Here is a 20,169-nt window from a genome sequence, read left to right as displayed (position 1 = left end):
TGTGTGTTTTTTATCTCCTCCATCTCTTGCAGGTTGTGAAACAGATAGATTCTTTGGCTCTCTGAGCTCTGATTGGCTGCTGCTGTAATCACAATCTGCAGAGCGTGCTTTGGAATTAAAACAAAACTCAGTCTTTGTCTACATGAAGCCGCTAACTTCTAAAATGTGGTTTTTGAGCAAAAATGACCTGCGTCCTCTGCAAATACCTTTTTACACATTTAGTTCCCGTTTAGTTTATTGCGAGTAGATTCCAACAGTTTCAGCTCGAGATGCAACGATACCAATACTGATACCAGATATCAGTAAGATACTGACTCAAATAGATGGATCAGGTATCAGTGGCAATGGGCCGATCTGGTATCAGATACCATTATTTTAATAAATAATAATTCAGTAAATTTATATATTTATGTATTTATTTGTTACATATTATTTTACAAAGTAAGGACAGCGATGTTTAAGTCAAGCTTGATGCTGCCTTACACACAAAAGAATGATCCCAGAAAGTATTTTTGTTTTTACAGTTCATCCTCTTGGGAACATGAATGCTTGTACAAAAGTTCACAGAAATCCATCCAATAGTTGAGATATATCAGTTTGGATCAAAGACAGACAGACATTGTCTTCCATAGAGGCACCGCTGCATTAATACTGACCCCCACTATACATGGTAGTACTATAAAGCTAAAATAATTAGTGGAATAATCAATTAGTCTCATGTTTGACAAGTGATTAATTGGTTTTAGTCATTTTTTAAGCAATGGCAGCTTCTCACATGTGAATATATACTAGTTTTCCAGTTTTCCATGATAGTAAACTCAACACCTTTGAGATCCAAATAAGACTTCTAAAACACAACTTTATAATAAACGAGTTAAATAGAAACTAAAACTATAAAAGTCTTCAAACAGAGTTCCTTATTTATGATTAATCAGATTATGTAGACGCAGATGATGTGGAGTAAAGCTGGGCAGGGAACTGGGGTGACTAGAAACATCTATCTTCATAAAACGACAGACAACAGCAAAATAAAACAAACTAGAATGTTTCTTTAAAGATTTTCAGATTGGGAGGCGACAGATAGAGACATTTAGACTGTGGTTTCATTTATTGTGTTCCTGCATAAAGCTTTAAAGGACCGATCCAAAGTCCTCCTTCTGTGCAAAAATGTTTTTAAAAGTTTATAATATGAAGCTTCAGCATCTAAATGAGTCAAATCAAGTAGATATCTTTCAACGTTACAGTCGTTTTAGTGCCACAGTCCCTCTCTTTGTTACTATACTTCCACCGCAGCTCAACAGGGAAACACTGTCCGAGGAAACACAAAGAGGGAATTTGATGCTAAAAAGACTGTAAATGTGTCAGATATCCACTTGATATGACTAACTCAGACTGCTGAAGCTGAATAGAAACTTCACACAGACTTTTAAATGCATTGTTGCTTCATGCGAAACCCAAACCTGGTGACGCTCCAAGAACCCAATTATGCAATGGGTCCATTGTTCGTTTGTCCATGAGAAGTCAGTAAAAAAGATCTGTATAATAAAAAAAAAGGTTTTCCAGTGTTTCCCCTAGAATTTTTTTCAGGCCTGGTGGTACGCACCGAAAAAACCTTAAAGAGACGAGGCGTGCAGGACGGCATATCATGCAGTCGGCTTCGGTCAGGTGGCTCGGTCAGGTGGCGCAGCAGGTGGTTTGTGACCACAAGGACAGGATGACTTAATAAGCTGCATTTATGGCATAAAAATAAGATTCCCCTTTCCCTTCTTCCCCATCTGTATTTTTACTTGGCTCCAGAGTTTTGGAGAAAAACATTAATATACGTGTTTGTCTGTCACTCGTTAGCTAACCCGCGTCCCATACGCTCGCGCTCTGCATTAATCTCCGATAAACTCTGGTAAACTCTGATAGCAGTGGCACTCCCAACAGTTTCCAAGGCAATGACACAAAGGTTGACTCACGTTTTGGAACAGTGCCACACAGAGGCTCCCAAATGCATATGATTATTGATTACCAGATGAATGGATATTTGGCAGTTTTCAGATTGAACATATCTAACAGTCTGACAGTGCTGTGCAGTATTTATATTTGTTTTTAGGTAGATTGTGACGATGAAACAGACTGAATTTCAATGTTGATTTGTCAGATTTGACAGAATAGAGTCTCAGTAGAGACAGTAGAGACACTTTCTACATCCTGTCACCTTCAACACGATGAAAACACAAACAAGTGTATGTTTGTCAAACCCTGAATAAAGGTCAAATCCAAAACAGATAACATGTTTCCCGTCAGAAACACGCCTCTTTGACACACACACACACAAAAGTCGGAATATTACAAGGTGAAAATCGTAATATTATGAGGAAAAAGTCGGAATAATACGAGAACAAAAAGTTGTAATATCACACAATAGTCACAAATCACAAATGAAGCACTCAGAGCAGGTTGATGCCCTGACTTTTGACTTGCAGGCAGCATTTCTACATACGTTCACCTCAAGTTTTGAACATGTTTAACATCCGTCATCAGAACAGGAAATAAATAACAGAAAACCCCAAAAGGCAGAATCTGTCCCCTTAAATTATTTATTAATAAATCCCAAATTTGGGGTTTATCTTAATTGAAACTTTTGAAGATTTTTAAGGTACAAATTCAGCTGTATTTTCATGATAATAGGTACAATTTTAGGGATATTTGCCATTAAAACAGTCTGTAATCAAGAACAAAACCCATTAAAGGGTTGCCACATTTGAGCTCTTTCCCAACTCTACAGTCGACCAAACCCAACTGACTGTAGGATGGACTGCTGACTAGCTGCTTAGCCAACAAGATACGACATGAAAATCAGACGGACTTGGAGTTATTGAAAAGGTGGATTTTTTTCTTCTTTTGACGGAGCTAGGCTAGCAGTTTCCCTCTGCTTTCAGTCTTTATGCTAAGCTACGTTAAACACACCCTGGATTTAAATGGACACCAGAACTGTTGAACTGTTCCTTTAAACATAAAGCAAGCATCGAGAAAGAGAGAGACAGAGGTAGATGACCCGCTGAAAGTGATAAATAAAGCAGTTTGACCCTGAAAGTTGGAACAGTATGTCTAACCAAACACACACACACACACACACACACACACATACACACACACACACTGTGTCCAGCTGGTGCTTTAAGACGATTGGAGGATTTTGAAACTTGCCATTTCAGAAAAACAAAACAAAACGATGACGGCAACAGCAAAGATTTACTTATTTACTCCTCTCTAGTTGCTGTAGAGTCCAGCTGAGTCAGCAGGAACATGGAGGCAGAGGAAATATGGATAAAGAGGATTTAACAGATCCAGTTTCTTCATGTTCGTCTGTCGTTCTCACTCTGATTCATCTGTATTTTATCTCTCTGAGCCGTCACAGGGTGGTGTGAGGATCATTGACATGCACATGCACGAACACACATAGCTTCTTTAGGTCAAAGTCAAGTTGAAAGGCACAAAAAAGTCACAAGATCTAAAATAAGTATTGTGTGTGTCTATCCAAAGCCTGATATAGCTCCATTATTGTTGATAAACTATTAAACATGCTTCAGTGAGTCACAGCGCTGCACCGTTTGACATGTTCCTTCATCACCGTGAACACACACACTGTAGTTTATTTTGATTCATCCCACACACACCCTCCTGCTGCCAGAGATACTCACCATAATACCGAATGTGGATTCATCCGCAGCTGAAAATACAAACAAACAAATACTGTTGGGGACGGAGGTCACACTTCTATGATGATTTACAAATTACAAATTATAGCAAAAGAAATACAACTAAATAAAACAGTAAAGGAGAAAAACCCATTAATAGCCTGTAACAAGAGCATCTAATAGAGTTCATACAGATTTATGAGATTGTGGAGGATGAAAGTAGTTTACAGAAAATCTAAACAAATACTAGTTTGGAGAAGGAGAAAAATGGAAGGATATAAGCGGTAAAACATGGAAAACAAGTTTGTTATTTTGGAGAGATTTAACAGTGGCAGCACTTACAAACAGATAACCAACACTACAAATAAGCAACAGGAAGGACACAATTAACAAAATCTATAAAAATGGAGGTGAATTTAGCTCATTTGTTTGATGTGAGATGGAAGAGGGTACGAGAAACAAATGTACAAAAATAAAAACTGATATTCCCAGAGCCAAATCCACCTCATATTTGTTTAATTATTTGTTTTATTTGGATTTTCTTAAACCAAGGTATTATTATCATTGTGGTTATTGCTGTTACTTGTATTTGTATTGAGTGAAGGATGTAGTTATTCTAAATTGGTTTGATTTCTGGATGGGATTAAAACTATCCAATAAAGAGTGTATATGAAAAAAGAGAATAGTCCCAAACAAATGCCCTATTTCCTTCTGTTTGCTAAAAACTACAGTGACCAGCTGTATTAGGAAATTACCGAACCACTTAAATTTAAACTATGTATTTGTGAAGTATTTTTAAGATTACCTCCAAAACATGTCACACAAGCTGTCAGAAAGTCCTGCGTGTTTTAATTTTAGGACTTACCAACTCTTAGCCTTGCAACATTAAGGCTAAAAACAACCCATAATGCTCTGTTGGCGCCAGTACAGTTACATTAGTACTCTCCATTCAAAAAGAATATCTGATCTTTATGAATACATAAATGTCTAGTCCTCAAATATAATACCCTACTTTTTATTTTTTAAAATTCTTCTTTTCTTTTTAATTACTCATAGCAGTTTGATTAATTGAATCGTTGTTTGGTCTATAGAATGTCAGAAAATGGTCAAAAATGTTGATCACTGTTTGCCAAAACCCAAGATGACGTCCTCAAATGTCTTGTTTTGTCCGCAACCCAAAGATATTCAGTTACTGTCATAGAGGATTAAAGAAACCAGAAAATATTCACATGTAAGAAGCATTTGGGCTGATACAGTAGTTTTTGTACAGTGACAGTTTTTACTTAACAACAGAGATTTGAAACAGGCATCAGACATACAAACAGGATATTTATTTGTTGAACTTTGAGTTTTGGGTCAAAGAACAGTACTTTGAACAACTGTCGAGACTGCAGGATTCAAGGTATGATATTTCCAGTCAAACCATCACATAGTATCATTCTAGAAGGCGCAGACCTATTTTGTCGCCTCTCCGTAAGCTCCGCTAAATTTATGCTCTTTACTTTTCGTCCAAAATTATTGGACAATGATAACATATAACAATGAGTCACTCATCAGGATGGGGAAAAGGTCAACTCACCACTTTGGAAACTCCTCCTGCTGACTCTGCTACATGGCTGGATGAGGTTTTCAAATGAAAACATTTGAGTAAACACCGAGGAAAATGTGGAGGGGATAAACACCAGCTACAGCCCTGACCACACAGACAAGTAAGACCATCTCTGCATCTATCTAAATATTGGAGCAAACACTGAAGTAAACGTGGAGGGATTAAACACCAGCTGCGATCCCGGCCACATGGATCGTCTCTGCCAAGTGTCTTGCTAGCCAATGTACAGGCGTTGGATAATAAACTGGACAACCTCCGTGCCTGCATCAGTTTCTAATGGGATATCAGGAACTGTAATGTCCTTTGTTTCACTGAAACTTAAGCTAAATCCTGGAATACTGCCAGCACCATTAGACCAGGTGACTCTTTTTCTGACAGAACAGAGGACTCTGGCAAGAAAAAAGGGGGAGGATTGGTGTGACAGTGGGAATATTAAAATGTTCTCCCGTTCCTGTTCACCTGATCTGGATTTATTATCAAACAAATGCAGACCGCACTTTCTCCAAGGAATTTACATTGGTCATGATCACAGCAGTCTACGTCCCACCACAGGCAAATACAGAGGCTGCCCTGTAGGCTCTTTGCAAAGACATAAACTGCTCACAGACTGGTAATCCCAATGCTGCACCCATTGTTGCTGGAGACTTCAGTCAGGCTAACCTTAAAAAGGTTATGGTTGACTTCTATCAACATATTGACTGTGCCAAAAGAGGAAAAAACACTCTGGATCACTAAATTTAATTTATGAAACAACAGAATCAACTGTACCCAGAACTACAGTTAAATCATTCCACAACCAGAAACCATGGATTACCAGAACCATCTGGGATGCCATAAACACGCACTGCAGCCTGCAACTTGGGGCTGCAGTCTGGAAACATGGACAATTATAAAGGAGCAGCCTACAATGTAAGAAGAGCAGTAAAGGAGGCAAAAAAGGACTACGGGAAGAAAGTGCAACTACAATTGATTGAGGGCAGCTCCAGAAGCATGTGGCAAGATCTAAGAACTATGAAAGATAACAAGCTCAGCCCCCTTCCTTGTTAAGTGCTGATGTGTGTCTAGCAAGTGAGCTAAACAACTTTTATGCTCACTTTGAGGCCATCGGCAGCCAGCAAGCAAAAACAGCTGAAGCAGAGGTTAACAGATAGGTGGGCGTACCTTTCAGACCTATTGCCCTTTCTGAGCATGACGTCAGGAGTGCTTTCAAGCGTGTGAACACCAAAAAAGCAGCAGGACCAGATGGTATCAGTGGGCGGGTTCTCAAACTATGTGCTGACCAACTAGCGCCAGTGTTCACAATGATATTCAACCTGTCCCTGACTCAGTCTTCATACCCATGTGCTTCAAGGAGTCCACCATCATTCCTGTGCCCAAGAACACAAGACCAGCCTGCCTGAATGACTACTGCCCAGTGGCACTCAGCACTGTACTGATGAAGTGCTTTAAACAGCTGGTCAAGGATTACATCTGATCCGCACTACCCAGCACACTTGATCCACTACAGTTTGCCTACCGTTCCAACTGATCAACAGAAGACACCATAGCACACATCCTTCACACCACCCTATTTCACTTGGATAAGAAAGAGAGCTATGTGAGATTACCGTTCATTGACTACAGTTCAGCGTTTAACACCATAGTTCCCTCCAGGCTTGTTACAAAGCTCAAGGACCTGGAATTAAACACCTCATTGTGCACGTGGATCCTAGACTTCCTGACGAGCAGACCCCAGGTGGTGAGGGTTCTGCCCTCCTCCTTAACACCAGAGCACCCCAGGGCTGCATTTTGAACCCCCTGCTGTACTCCCTGCACACACATGACTGTGTAGCCACTTTGGACTCCAACACCATCATCAAGTTTGCTGATGACACAGCTGTGGTGACCTGATTACAGATAACAATGAAAAGTACTACCTGAAGGAAGTAGAGGGCCTGACCTGCTGGTGTCACGACAACAACCTACTCCTGAATGTCAGCAAGATTAAGGAGCTGATAGTGGCCTTGGGAAGAAGCAGGGAAGGAACTACGCCCCCCTTAATATCAGTGGGTCCTAGATGGAGAGGGTGGACAGCTTCCAGTACCTCGGTGTACTGTCAAGTACCATCACCAAGGGCCTGACCTGGGTGCTGCATACTGACTCAGTGGTGAGGAAGGCAAGGCTGAGACTGTTTCACCTCAGACACTTGAGGAAATGCCGGGTATCCCCTCAAACACTGAGGAATTTCTAATCCTGCACCATCGAGAGCGTCCTGACGGGGAACATCTCTGTCCTGTATGGAAACAGCACCAAGCAGGACTGTAAGGCCCTGCAAAGTGGTTTGTTCGGCTGAACACACAATAGGTGGTGCTCTAAGGATATTTTCACCAGGCACTGCAAAAATAAGTTTCAGAGAATCATTAAGGATCTCAACCACATGGATAAAGGCCTTTTCTTCCTGCTGCAGTCGAGAAGAAAGTACCGGATACACCAGGCCAGCACAGAGAGGCTCAGGAAGAGCTTCTACCTTCAAGCCACTAGGATCCTTGTTTTTGTTGAGTCTTGTTTTTGCTGCTCAAAGAATCATACACATATATTTATTACTATTACTATTCTATTTAAACTCTTAAATACACAAATTGAAGGAACTGGTGGTATTAAATTTCACTGTGACTGTACCTAATATGATTACATGTGACAAATAAACTTTATTGATTGTATATATACAGTGTGTGTCTGTGTGTGTGCTTATCCTGACTCCGATCAAGCAGCCACAAAAAACCCCACTGTCGATCTTTATCAGAAAAATGCCCAGATGACGCAAGAGTCCTGTGGTATAAAAACATTCTGTTGCAGAGCTGCTGAGAAAATTTGTGAAATGCTTTGTGACAATAAGCATCTGTCTAAAGGTGTGGGAAGTGTAAAACGCACATAGTTCACACTATCAGGAAGCCTTTCATGTGCATTGTGCCATACAACAGCAGAGGATGTCGTCCAAGAAATACTCTGACAGATCAGACCTGTTCCTGAACAAACAGTACTCTTTGTGTGTTTGTGAAGTGTGAAGTGTGTGTGTATTTGTGAGGTGTGAAGTGTGTGTGTGTGTGTGTGTGTGTGTATTTGCATATGTCAATGTCATCACTATGAGTGTCTTTTCTTTTTCTTTTTTTAAATATACTTCTAAACTATATTTATAATACTACAAAGTATCAAATATTTATAACATATATTAATACAAAGTATTTTCCAACTTCAACAGCTCATGATAGAAGGTTTGTAATCCTGACAGGGAGGGAGGAAGGAAGGAAGAGGGAGACCACAGGGAGGAATGAGTGGGATGAGGCCGGATGGAAAGACAGAAAGTTTAATGGTCACTGTGTCTCTGTTGTGTGTGTGTGTGTGTCCAGATGTGTCCCCCGAGGCTTCGGCCAATGGGCTTCCCCCAATGTGAGCCAACAGCCAATCAGAGAGAGGCAAAGAGCAGTGCTGCTGCAGCTGTGTTCTCTTTGTCACTGACTGGTTCAGACTCTCTCAGACTCAGTATCAAATCGATTAATTTGCTGATTATTTTCTCAGTTAATTGTTTGGTCTATAAAATGTCACAATTTCCAAAAGCCCAAGGTGACATCTTCTAATTGGTTGTTTTGCCTGACTAATAAAACTGGAAGATATTAAATTTATGATCACACAAGTCAATATTTTCATGAGTAACAAGAGAATGTTACAGATAAATTTTCAGTCAATCGCTCAATCGTTTAAGTTCTACTTTCATGCTTAAAATCATGCAGAGTGTTTCCTGCAGAATCAGATCAGGTGTGGAGGAAAAACCTGCAGGACAGGTGTAAAAAACTGCAGGTTATCAGTCATGACTGCAGGGTTTTTATATGATTGGTGACGTCACTTCAAGAAAATCCTCGAAAGAGTGCACCTCAGTTCCTTGTATCAAACTGATTTATTTTTATAATCCTCTATACAAACACATCCCATCCTGAGACATTACAACAAAAATCCTGCAGGTCTCGCTTTGGTCTTTTTGTTTACAAATGTGATTGAAAGTAGCTGACGTTCTGCAGGAAGTTACTCATCTTTAACCTGTAAGCTGCTGCAGGCGACAAAAGGAGCCAGTAGGGTTTCATTCCTCACTGTCATGCCAGCAAAAGGTTACAGAGGTGTCAGATGTGTACTGCACCTGTGGTCAAACTCGTTATGGGGGAATTAGTTTCTTTAGAAAGGTGTTAAACCTCCTTGCTCCTCCCTGAATCTTAAATACAGTTTCACATAATGACTTCTTGTCTGGAAACAAGACCGTGTTAAAATACCTGACTGGATGTTATCGTCTTACACTGTTCCTCCACTGGGTGAGAAGCTAAAAAATTTAACTTTAGTATCCAGTAGCAATTTAGAAGACAAGATATCAGAAGTCCTACATATAACCACCAAAGTAATGATGCTGTGTACATTTTGACATAGAGTTGCCCTGTATGTGTATGAACATTAAATCTAGTTTTTTAGTTGGACACCAAGTAGCCCAGGAACATTTTTAAAATCTCTGTACCATCAATATTCTTAGTTTTCCTTTAAATTTAGTAATGCATAAACTCAGAAGAAGTCATTTATTAAATTACTTAATGAATTTCTGAACATATGAATAATTTTTATTTCCATACCATTAAAACAGCCCAAACCACTGAACAGGGATTATATGACACACAATAACACCACATATAAAGAAAGACAAGTCATGCGTCAGGCCACGTACCACAACATATCAGTCCCTCCAGGATTTTGCTGAGTTATTTTGTGATTATTGCAGCCAAAAATTCTTGATTTTGCAGCGTCCTCTCTCAAAAATTGCGGTACAATTTGTAATGTTTTGTGCTCTTTTTGCGGTAAAATTTCAGGAATTAGGGCAAAATTGCAAGCTATGGAAAATAATGACATTTTTCAAATTCTACTACCAATGAAGAGTCATTGATAAACACTTCCCGCAATAAAAAGCATACTGCATATCACAGAAACAACTATATTTCAGTGCTAATTTTTAGATTTAATCAGTTAACAATTCAACTTTTAAAATATCGCGACAATAGTCTGACGCAGTGCAAGTCCTGGAGTTGGGAAAAGTGGCAGGTGAGCCAACTGTCAATCACAGATGTCAATCAACACCCACACAGCAGACATAAAAGCTACTATAAGTCTTCAGATCTTATTAACGCAGCAATAATTTCCAAAATGGCCACGAGCACAGTTATTAGAGGGCCTGGGTTTAGAGATTGAGACAATAATAACTTCTTTAAGAAAATTATTGACTTGGTATTTCTAGAGAGAAGTTGAGGCTTTTGGGAGTCATTTGGGGCATTTAGCAGCCATCGGTGGCACTTTAAGGTGTTTCAGACTCAAGACGTGGTAGTTGCTGGTTGGTTTTCACATACACTTCAATACAAGAGAAAACAGCACCATCTAGTGTCTGTTAGAGAAACTGCAGGTTAACACACTTCAAATGTGACTTCAATAACTTCTTTCTTTCTTTCTCTCTTGCTTTCTTTAGTGTGCCAGGGAATGAGTAACCAGCTGACATTGTTGGGGACTCGTGAAAATCACTATGACAACATGGTGAGGATGTACTCCAACTGCTCCGTCGTCTTGGAGAACCTGGAGGTCACCTACATTCTGGAGCACCAGGACCTGTCCTTCCTCCAGGTCTGTGGCATTCAGATATTAGCAGCAACAGTGGAGAGTTCCATTAGTGTTTTAGTCTTAACAAATGTTGATATCACTGTTGGATTCCTGCTTATTGTTTTCTAAATCATTCATCAGTTTTTATATTGATTACTTTCTTTTCAGGCAGCATTTAGTTTCAGTTCTATGAAACTTGCAACATACTTTAGTCATCTTTGTTTTATGTCAGAGTTACGTTAACTTCCTGTAGTGCTGCAGATGTGATCTTTGTGTTCCATCCAAGGACGCTCTGACATCTGTGAACTGATGATCAACTGGCAAACAGCCTTGAGAAGCTCTGTTACTAGAAAAATCAAACCCAGATAAGATAAACATGGATGCTCTGAAAAGGATCATGTGGGATTTTTTTAAAGTTGCTGTAGTCATGTCATCACATCAAACAGAGGGAGTTTAAAACATTCTCTGCTCACAAGTCCACGTTCAGATTATCCCTCTGCATCAAGTCTCCAGTGAACTAAGGATGAGAATTTCAAGGATAATTCTGGCGATTTTCTATATTTTTCTTATTGTATATAGGGAGAAAACAGCTTGAAGTTGAAGCACCTTTGGCAGCGGTTACAGCCTTGAGTCTTCTTGGGTATGACGCAACAAGCTTTGCACACCTGGATTTAGGGATCTGCCATTCGTCTCTGCAGATCCTCATAAGCTCTGTCAGGTTGGATGGGGACCATCAGTGGACAGCCATTTTTCAGGTCTCTCCAGAAATGTTCGATTGGGTTCAAGTCAGGGATCTGGCTGGGCTACTCAAGGACATTCATAGAGTTGTCCCTAAGCCACTCCTGCATTGTCTTGGCTGCGTGCTTACGGTCATTGTCCTATTGGAAAGTGAACCTTCAGCCCAGTCTGAGGTCCTAAGTGCTCTGGACCAGATTTTCATTAAGGATATCTCTGTACTTTGTGTTGTTCAGCTTTCCCTCAACCCTACCAGTCTTCCAGTCCCTACTGCTGAAAAACACCACCAAAGCATGATGCTGCCACCACCATGCTTCACCGTTGGGATGGTACTGGGCAGGTGATGAGCACTGCCTGGTTTCCTCCAGACATGACACTTAGAACTGAAGCCAAACAGTTCAATCTTGGTCATCAGACCAGAGACTCTTGTTTCCCATAGTCTGAGAGTCATTTAGGTGCTTTTTTGCAAACTGAGGAGAGGCTTCTGTCTGGCCACTCTGCCATAAAGCCCAGATCAGTGGAGTGTTGCAGTGATGGTTGTCCTTCTGGATGTTTCTCTCATCTCCATGCAGGAATTCTGGAGCTCATCGGGTTCTTGGTCACCTCTCTTCTTACCAAGTCCCTTCTTCCTCCATTGCTGTTTGGCTTGGTGGCCAGCTCTAGGAAGAGTCCTAGTTGTTCCAAACTTCTTCCATTTTAGAATTATGGAGGCCGCTGTGCTCTTGGGAACCTTCAATGCAGCAGAACATTTTTTTGTAGCCTTCCCCAGATCTGTGCCTCGAGACAATCCCCTCTCTGAGCTCTGCAGGCAGTTCCTTTGACCTCATGGCTTGGTTTTTGCTCTGATATGCATTGTCAGCTGTGAGACCTTATATAGACAGGTGTGTGCCTTTCCAAAGCATGTCCAATCAATTGAATTTACCGCAGATGGACTCCAATCAAGGTGTAGAAACATCTCAAAGATGATCAAGAGAAATGGAAGGCATACTGAATACTTGTGTCAATGTGATATTTAAGTTTTTCCTTTTTAATAACTTAGACAAAAAATTCAAAAAATTTGTTTTTGCTTTGTCATTATGGGGTATAGAGTGTAGATTGATGAGGGAAAAATGAATTTAATGATTTTTGCATAAGGCTGGAACATTACAAAATGTGAAAAAGTGAATGGGTCTGAAGAATGATGGAATAAAGTGTACATTTTTCCAAAATAATGAACTTTTTAATCCTTAGCTGTGGCTCATAATCAACGCAAAATACAAATAAGTCTTAAAACATTTGAGCAATATATTTAATACAGTTATTCCATCACTTAAAATTGCTGCTTTTTGTCACTCCTCATTACATGGCCAGTCAAATTTAATATATGAAATCTAGCCAATAATGCTGCACAATGTCCAGATTTCATTTGAGAACATACATTATAGGAGGCTCAACATGCTGGGCAGATCAGCCTATAAAATAAAGTCTGCCTTTTAACAGAAAACAGCTGTAACAGGAAATAATAGCAGAAAAACAATAATCGATAAATCATTGACGTCCCTAAAATGAACCCAGTGGCTGCTTGGAAGGAAGGAAATCAACCTAAAGGCTGATGGATGATCTATTACTCATAAAAACAAACACTGATGACACTTCTTTTCTCTTCCTCTCTTTCCTCAGTCCATCCAGGAAGTGGGCGGTTATGTTCTGATTGCCATGAACGAGGCTGCAAACATCCCATTGGTCAATCTAAGGCTGATCCGAGGTCAAAACCTCTACGAAGGCCAGTACGCCCTGCTGGTGATGTCCAACTACAACAGGAGCCTCTCGTCTGCAACTCTCAACTACACCAGCGGGCTGAGACAACTGCAGCTCAGCAGTCTGAGGGGTACATAAGATATGATATACACAAACACATGAGGCCAGGGAAATCTATGTTGTCCCAGCAAATATACAGTTGGTATTTCAAGGTGACCAGGGAATGTGGAGTTTTCACAGCAATTACACAGAGCCAGTGGGTAGTTTAAGGTGACCAGGGAATGACAGGTTTTCCCAGCAAATTCACACAGCCTGAGGGTAGTTCAGGGGGGCCTGGGAATGTGAAGATTTCCAAATAAACACACAGATTCAGTGGGGACTTCAGAGGGCCTGAAAATACATAGTGTTGCCAGCAAATATACCTTTCCAGGCTGTCTCTGCGTAGTTGGAAAGATTGAAATATCAGTGGCTGTTTGAGGTTGCAGGGGTCGAACTGGAATCAGTCAGCAATACTTGAGAAACCCAGCTGATATTACAATTATTTTGTGTAAAGAGCCAGAAAAAGTTACTTGTTGCACCTTTAAGATCAGGGAAACACTTTGTTACTTTTGGAAGTTTGGAAGAAGAAGTTTCCTTGGAATCAAGAATCAAAAATATTAAATGCCACCAGTGAGTAAGTTGGATTTTAACATTGTTCAGTTCTAACTATTAAAATTTTAGTTCCTGTAGGTATTTTCTCACTTTTCATTATATTATTTACTACTTATTGTTCTCTGCTTCATTTCATTTTAAAAGTTGTCAGTGATGTTGCCTCATTCATTGTACTGGCAGTGAGCCAGGCGGGTGGAGTCTGCACACCATTTAAAACCTTCAGTCAACACCAGATTGTGCTCTGGCAGAAGGAAATAGACCGCACCCATACGAGCTTTGGCTGATGACGTAGATGCTGTTCTGTGCATGCAACCAGAAAGCTGTTTACTCTGCCAGAGTGATATCCAGCAGTATTAAGTGTATTTAAAGTGAGCTCTGTCTTGGAGGAAAGAAGATGCGTCTGTTGTTGATTCTCAAAGAATAGCTGTCTCCTTTCAAAAAATATAACTTTGTAGATTTGTAGCACCAGGTGAGGTGCTGGAGGACCTGTAGAAACTTGAATTGTGTTTTTGACAGATATTGTATGATGTGATTGTGGTTTCTTTAGATTTATTAAAAATGTATTTAAATTTCTTTAAATATAACATCAAATACACATTCTGTGTCTCCCTCTCCCAAAAGGATCATTAAGCTGAGTGAAATATTCAAACCCAAAAACAAACACCCAAAGCACCATCCCATCTAATGACAATATTCTAGATGTTTTGTTCTTTTAAACACATTTCCCCAAATTAGACATATTTAAGCTATATCAGAAAATATCATATAATTTTGTAAAGTAAACTTAAAGTGATTAAAATATAATAACTTTCTGGACTCTGCTGGATCTTCTGCCTTGTGACATTGTGACTTCAACCTTATGACTTGGGAAATGATTGAGTGACTTGAACTCAGTGATGTGGGAAAATTTTAGCTCTGGTAACATTAGACTGTTTATGTGACTTGGAGCCTGTGACTCGTGACTTGAGCTGTATGCTATGACTTACAAGTTTAAACACCCTCACCCAATTCAATGTAATCCTGCACTCTAGAGCATCTTGATGAGTCATCACTGGTATGCACATCAACATGTCAGGATGCAGCTTTGTTCTGCTAGCGTTGACTTGCATCAACTTTTCAGAGGAGCCAACACATTACACACTGACGGCTAAGACAGTGACATTATGAAAAATCTTGATTATAGGCTCTTTAGCTATGAGAGCAAATTGTGTATGGATGGTGCCATCCTCATTATAGCCACTTTAAGACTTGGCACTTACTTGTCCCTCAATGTTCATAACTTTGAGACTTTCGACTTAATTCTGTGACTTGGGACCTGAACTCTCTAACCTAAGACTAACTTATAACTTTTTCACACTGACTTGGACTCTTTATCATTTATTATGTGTCTCCATCATCTTCTCCTCACAGAGATTCTGAAAGGAGGGGTAAAAATGACCCACAACCCCCTGCTGTGTAACATTGAGACCATCCAGTGGTGGGACATACTGGACAAAGCCAGCAATCCCAGCATGCTTTTTAAGATGGACACCTTTGCCCGTAAATGTATGTGGAATCGTGATGAAGCTGCAATGACGCAGTTTTATATTTTACTCATTCAGCTGCAGCTGTGATCTGTAGGGTTTTGCTGAATATTAATGTTTATGTGTGTGTGTGTGTGTCTCCAGGTGACAAGTGTGATCCAGGGTGTGTTAACGGTTCCTGTTGGGCAGCAGGACTGGATCACTGCCAGAAATGTAACACACTTGGTTTAATACACTCTCATGTATTTTCTCTCTATCTCTGTCTCATATCTGTTGTACAGGATCTCACCCACCTACCTTTCTCCAACTTTTATCCCCCTATATTCAATCTCCTCTTTCTTCTTACTTTCCTTCCCTCTGTCTCTCACCCCTTCATGTATTTCTAACTTCACTTAAAGTAATAATCTTGAAGATTTTAATTTAAATAAATCGCGTGTATTCTCCTTTTACAGTTTTTTTATTTGCTCTTATTTTATTTGTTTTATTAGTTAGTTTGTTTATTTTCCTTTCAAAAATGTCTTGTTTCGGTGGCTAATTGGCAGACAAAACAAGAAAGGATATTACAATTAAAGACAGACATCAAACAGCATAGTGCTGTCTTTTTGCATGATGTTTATGATTAAACTTGATTCAATCTGACATTTACATTTTTTCTTTTCGGAACAACTTTAAGACTTTATTCCTCCCGTGCATATATCCATGTAATTTTTTTTACAATGATGCTTTAATTGATGTTTAAATTTAATTAAACAAAATGTTCTTATCATTCATGTTAAATTTTCTGCCAAAAATGTAATGAACAGTATCTCTCCATGTCTCCACCAGTCACCAAGTTGCAATGTGCGGAGCAGTGCAGCAGAAGGTGTCGGGGTCCAAAACCCAGCGACTGCTGTAATGAACACTGTGCTGCCGGCTGCACTGGACCTCGAGCCACCGACTGCCTGGTCAGTGTCTGCATGTTTGTGTGTGTCCATACTGTAGTCAACCACAGTACTGCATTATCCTGACATTGATACTATCAGGATAATAACTTACGTTAGTTGTTATAATTTGTATGTAGATTCAAATGCCTGGGACAAAAAACATTTTGGCAATCTCAGAAATATGGGGTCTTGAGTCTTACCTGTCTCTGCCTTGATTACTCTACCTGGAGTCTTGTAAGGTAAGTGTCAAGTGTCAAGACAAGAAAGTCCAGAGTCAAATGGGCAAGTCCCATACCATGACAGGTGAGTCCCAAGTCAAGGCAGCCAAGTACGAAGTCAGGTAAGTCAGGTCACCAAATCAAGAAACAAGGAAGTTGGAACAAGGAAGTCTCAAGTGAAAATGGGCAAATATCTATGTCTATATCAAGAGAGGTAAGTTCTTAGTCAAGTCCTCAGTCAAGGCAGGTCGGTCCCAAGTTAGGTCCCATGTAAAATGGCAAAGTCCAATACCAAGACAAGAAAGTCCAAAGTCAAGATGGATAAGTCCTATATCAAGACAGGTAAGTCCCAAGTGAAGATAAGCATGTGCCAAGTTATGTCCCAATCAAGGTGGGCAAGTCCTGTACCAAAACATGTATGTAAGTCCCAGATCACGTCCCCATGGCTGGCAATTCCATATCAGGTTCCATTCAAAATGGGCAAATCCTATATCAACACAGGTAAGTCCCAAGTCAATCCCAATCAAGATGGGCATGTCCTGTACCAAGACATGTACGTAAGTCCATACGTAACATTTACAGGTCAAATATGAATGCAGGCAAGTTCCAAATGAGGCCTGATTCAATATAGGCAAATCCCATACCAAGACTGATGAGTCAAACAGTGCACTTTGCAGGTCAAGACAAGCAAGTTATTAGTCAAGACAGACGAGTCCAAATTAAAGAACATGAGACACAAGGCGAAATTGGCAAGTCCCATCTTTTGGTTTACTAACATATCATTATGTGCTCTTTACCCAATTGAATACCATTCAGAATCATCAGCCCCCTGCTTGAGTGCAGTTTTAGTAGTTTGAATCTAAACATTGATTGTCTGGCTGCAGATGTCTCTGGTAGAACCAGCTACATAGCTGCTCTGTCTCTGATCATGTCCAGTCAAGATTCTTCCTGTTTGCTCTTGGGAGGGGGTCAATCATATAGCTCAAGTGCAAATTCAGTAATTTGTCATTGATGTTAATATGAAAGTCAGTGTATCTGTCTTTTTTGATTTTTTCAAGTTGAGTCTGAAGTAATCAAATTCCTTATTGAAGCCTGATTTGAGGCAGGTCATTTGAATCTAGTTCAGACCTGATAATTTCATGAGTTACCTTCTCTGTGGTTGAGTTATGCTTCACTTCTTGTCATCAATGAACGCTACAGTTATCAGTTTTAATTGCCGCTCTCCAATGGGAGGAACTCTGAGAGGAACATGATGAAAACAGACAAATCATTGTCACCATCTTTTCTCTCTCTCCGCCTCTTATCTAGGCCTGCAGGGATTTTAATGATGATGGAACCTGTAAAGATGCTTGTCCTCCTCTGACACGCTACAACCCCAAAACTCACCACGTGGACAAGAACCCCAATGCCAAGTTCACCTATGGGGCAACCTGCGTCAAGGCCTGCCCACGTATGGACTTTAAATCGTTTATTTCTCTGAGATCGACCCTGTGAATATTTAAATGTTTACATCCTCAAGAAGACTTACATTATGAAGTCCTGCTGGTGCCCTCTGGAGGCTACAGCAGTCACTAGAGCCACAATATCAATGTGTTGGACAGAAACAAAATCAATATCCTGACAATTAAGAAATTCTCAGAGCCTTACCAGTAGTAAGCTAAAATGTGAAGTATGTCTGGAGGGGAAAGTTTTCTACTTATTGTTTCATTTGGCTATTTTAAGCAAAACATTTTGTTGAAAATATACATTTTCCTAATCAAATTTGTGATATACAATAGATAACTTTTAGTAGTTATTGTTGGTGCATGTACAATGTGCAGTGGTACATTTTGCTTGTTTATATACAATACTAGTCAAAAGTTTGGACATTCAAGTGAATAGGAAGGTGTGCCCAAACTGGTACTTGACTGGTACTGAATATTTTATATTGCAGTTTGATTTTGTTGTTTACCCCTTAAGTGGATGGGACCCCTCTGTAATCAGTGTTTCTGGTTTGTTGTTGTTTGCGTATAGATAACTACGTGGTGACAGGTGGATCGTGTGTTCGCACCTGCAGCCCTGGAACATATGAGGTGAAGGAGAACGGAGTGCAACGCTGCAAAGCTTGTGACGGACCCTGTCCTAAAGGTAGAGAGACCTATAGAGACACAGAGAGAGAGAGAGAGAGAGAGAGAGAGAGAGAGAGAGATAGAGAGAGAGACCTGAACACTGAAGTCTTTTTTGTCCTCCAGCCTGTGACGGAGTCGGGGTTGGTGCTCTTGTTAACACCATGGCCGTCAACGCCTCCAACATCGAATCCTTCAGGAACTGCACTAAGATCAATGGGGACGTCTCCCTGATAGAAACCTCCTTTAATGGGTGAGATAACCCCAACTGCTTAATTAGCGGTTCAGTTGGTGCTGCTCATAGCATTAAAAATGACATGTAGATAATTCAGCAGCAATTTGACTTTCCAGAAACAGAAGTGTCCTGGTTACTTAGATTAACATTTAGACATTTAGCTGAAGCCACTGCAAACTGAAGTTCTGGTTCCATGAACATTTCTTCCAGGTAAACGTAGTCTCACCTAAATGAGCGGAAGCACTGAGATAACGTTTAGTCAGACCTCGGACTTGTCAGGCTCTTTGATAGATATTATTTCTAATCAAAACAATTCTGTCTGTGCATTATCCAAATTCCTGAGATCTGCGATTGGCTCAGACAGCACCGTTTTAAAGTAAGGGTTGTTTTCATTGGCTGTTCTAGGGACGCGCACTACAAAATCCCGCCCATGGACCCGGCTAAGCTGGAGTACTTCAGGACAGTGAAGGAAATCACAGGTAGGTCAGAGGTCAGCTGAGCGTCTCAATTGTCACTTTATTTCATAAAGTGGGATACAACTATTAAAACTTTGACTCCTCTTATGTTCGTTTATGAGCATCAGTTACCATTCTGAGGTTTAGGGTTCTGTGACCTCTGACTGCTTGAGAACCGGTTGCTTGTACAGTAATATTGATGATCTAATAACTGAAACTCACTGAATTGTCTAAAAAACTACTAAGGAACTTTCTTAGAAGCTGCTTTTAGTTTTGTATCCTGATCATGGAATGACATAGAGAGGATGGTTGGTCTTACTGAACAGTACAGGAACAGTCAGTGTTTATGTGTCCAACAGGTTTCCTGCTGATCCAGTCCTGGCCAGAGAATCTGACCTCTCTGTCAGTGTTTGAGAACCTGGAAATCATCAGAGGAAGAACAACACGAGCGTGAGTCTCATTGCTGCTTCACTGACAATAAATATATTATTATAGAACTTGTTAGTTACACCAAACAAGTTACCAGTTTAGTTACTTTGTTGACCAACTATTTGAATAACCTTATTGATAAGAAATTATGATGCTTGATTAACTGTGAAGTAAAGAAAAGGAATGTGAAAATGAATATCTGAGATTT

At 40.1% G+C, this 20,169-nt stretch overlaps 1 protein-coding gene across 1 annotated transcript in view; it reads left to right on the top strand.

The window, feature by feature from the left end:
• The window catches only part of LOC137173427 (melanoma receptor tyrosine-protein kinase-like), a 55,774-nt gene that overhangs the window by 19,805 nt on the left and 15,800 nt on the right, over nt 1-20,169 (top strand). The window contains exons 2-11 of the mRNA XM_067578247.1: nt 10,823-10,974; nt 13,345-13,552; nt 15,484-15,618; nt 15,741-15,809; nt 16,422-16,540; nt 18,046-18,187; nt 18,751-18,864; nt 18,969-19,095; nt 19,483-19,556; nt 19,892-19,982. Of these exons, the coding sequence (XP_067434348.1) occupies nt 10,823-10,974; nt 13,345-13,552; nt 15,484-15,618; nt 15,741-15,809; nt 16,422-16,540; nt 18,046-18,187; nt 18,751-18,864; nt 18,969-19,095; nt 19,483-19,556; nt 19,892-19,982 (1,231 nt within the window). The remainder of the gene's footprint in view (nt 1-10,822; nt 10,975-13,344; nt 13,553-15,483; nt 15,619-15,740; nt 15,810-16,421; nt 16,541-18,045; nt 18,188-18,750; nt 18,865-18,968; nt 19,096-19,482; nt 19,557-19,891; nt 19,983-20,169) is intronic.

This window comes from Thunnus thynnus, chromosome 21, assembly GCF_963924715.1.
Source record: "Thunnus thynnus chromosome 21, fThuThy2.1, whole genome shotgun sequence".
Lineage (NCBI taxonomy): Eukaryota > Metazoa > Chordata > Actinopteri > Scombriformes > Scombridae > Thunnus > Thunnus thynnus.
Note: the sequence above shows the minus strand (reverse complement) of the source record. Positions and strands in the feature narration are given on the sequence as shown.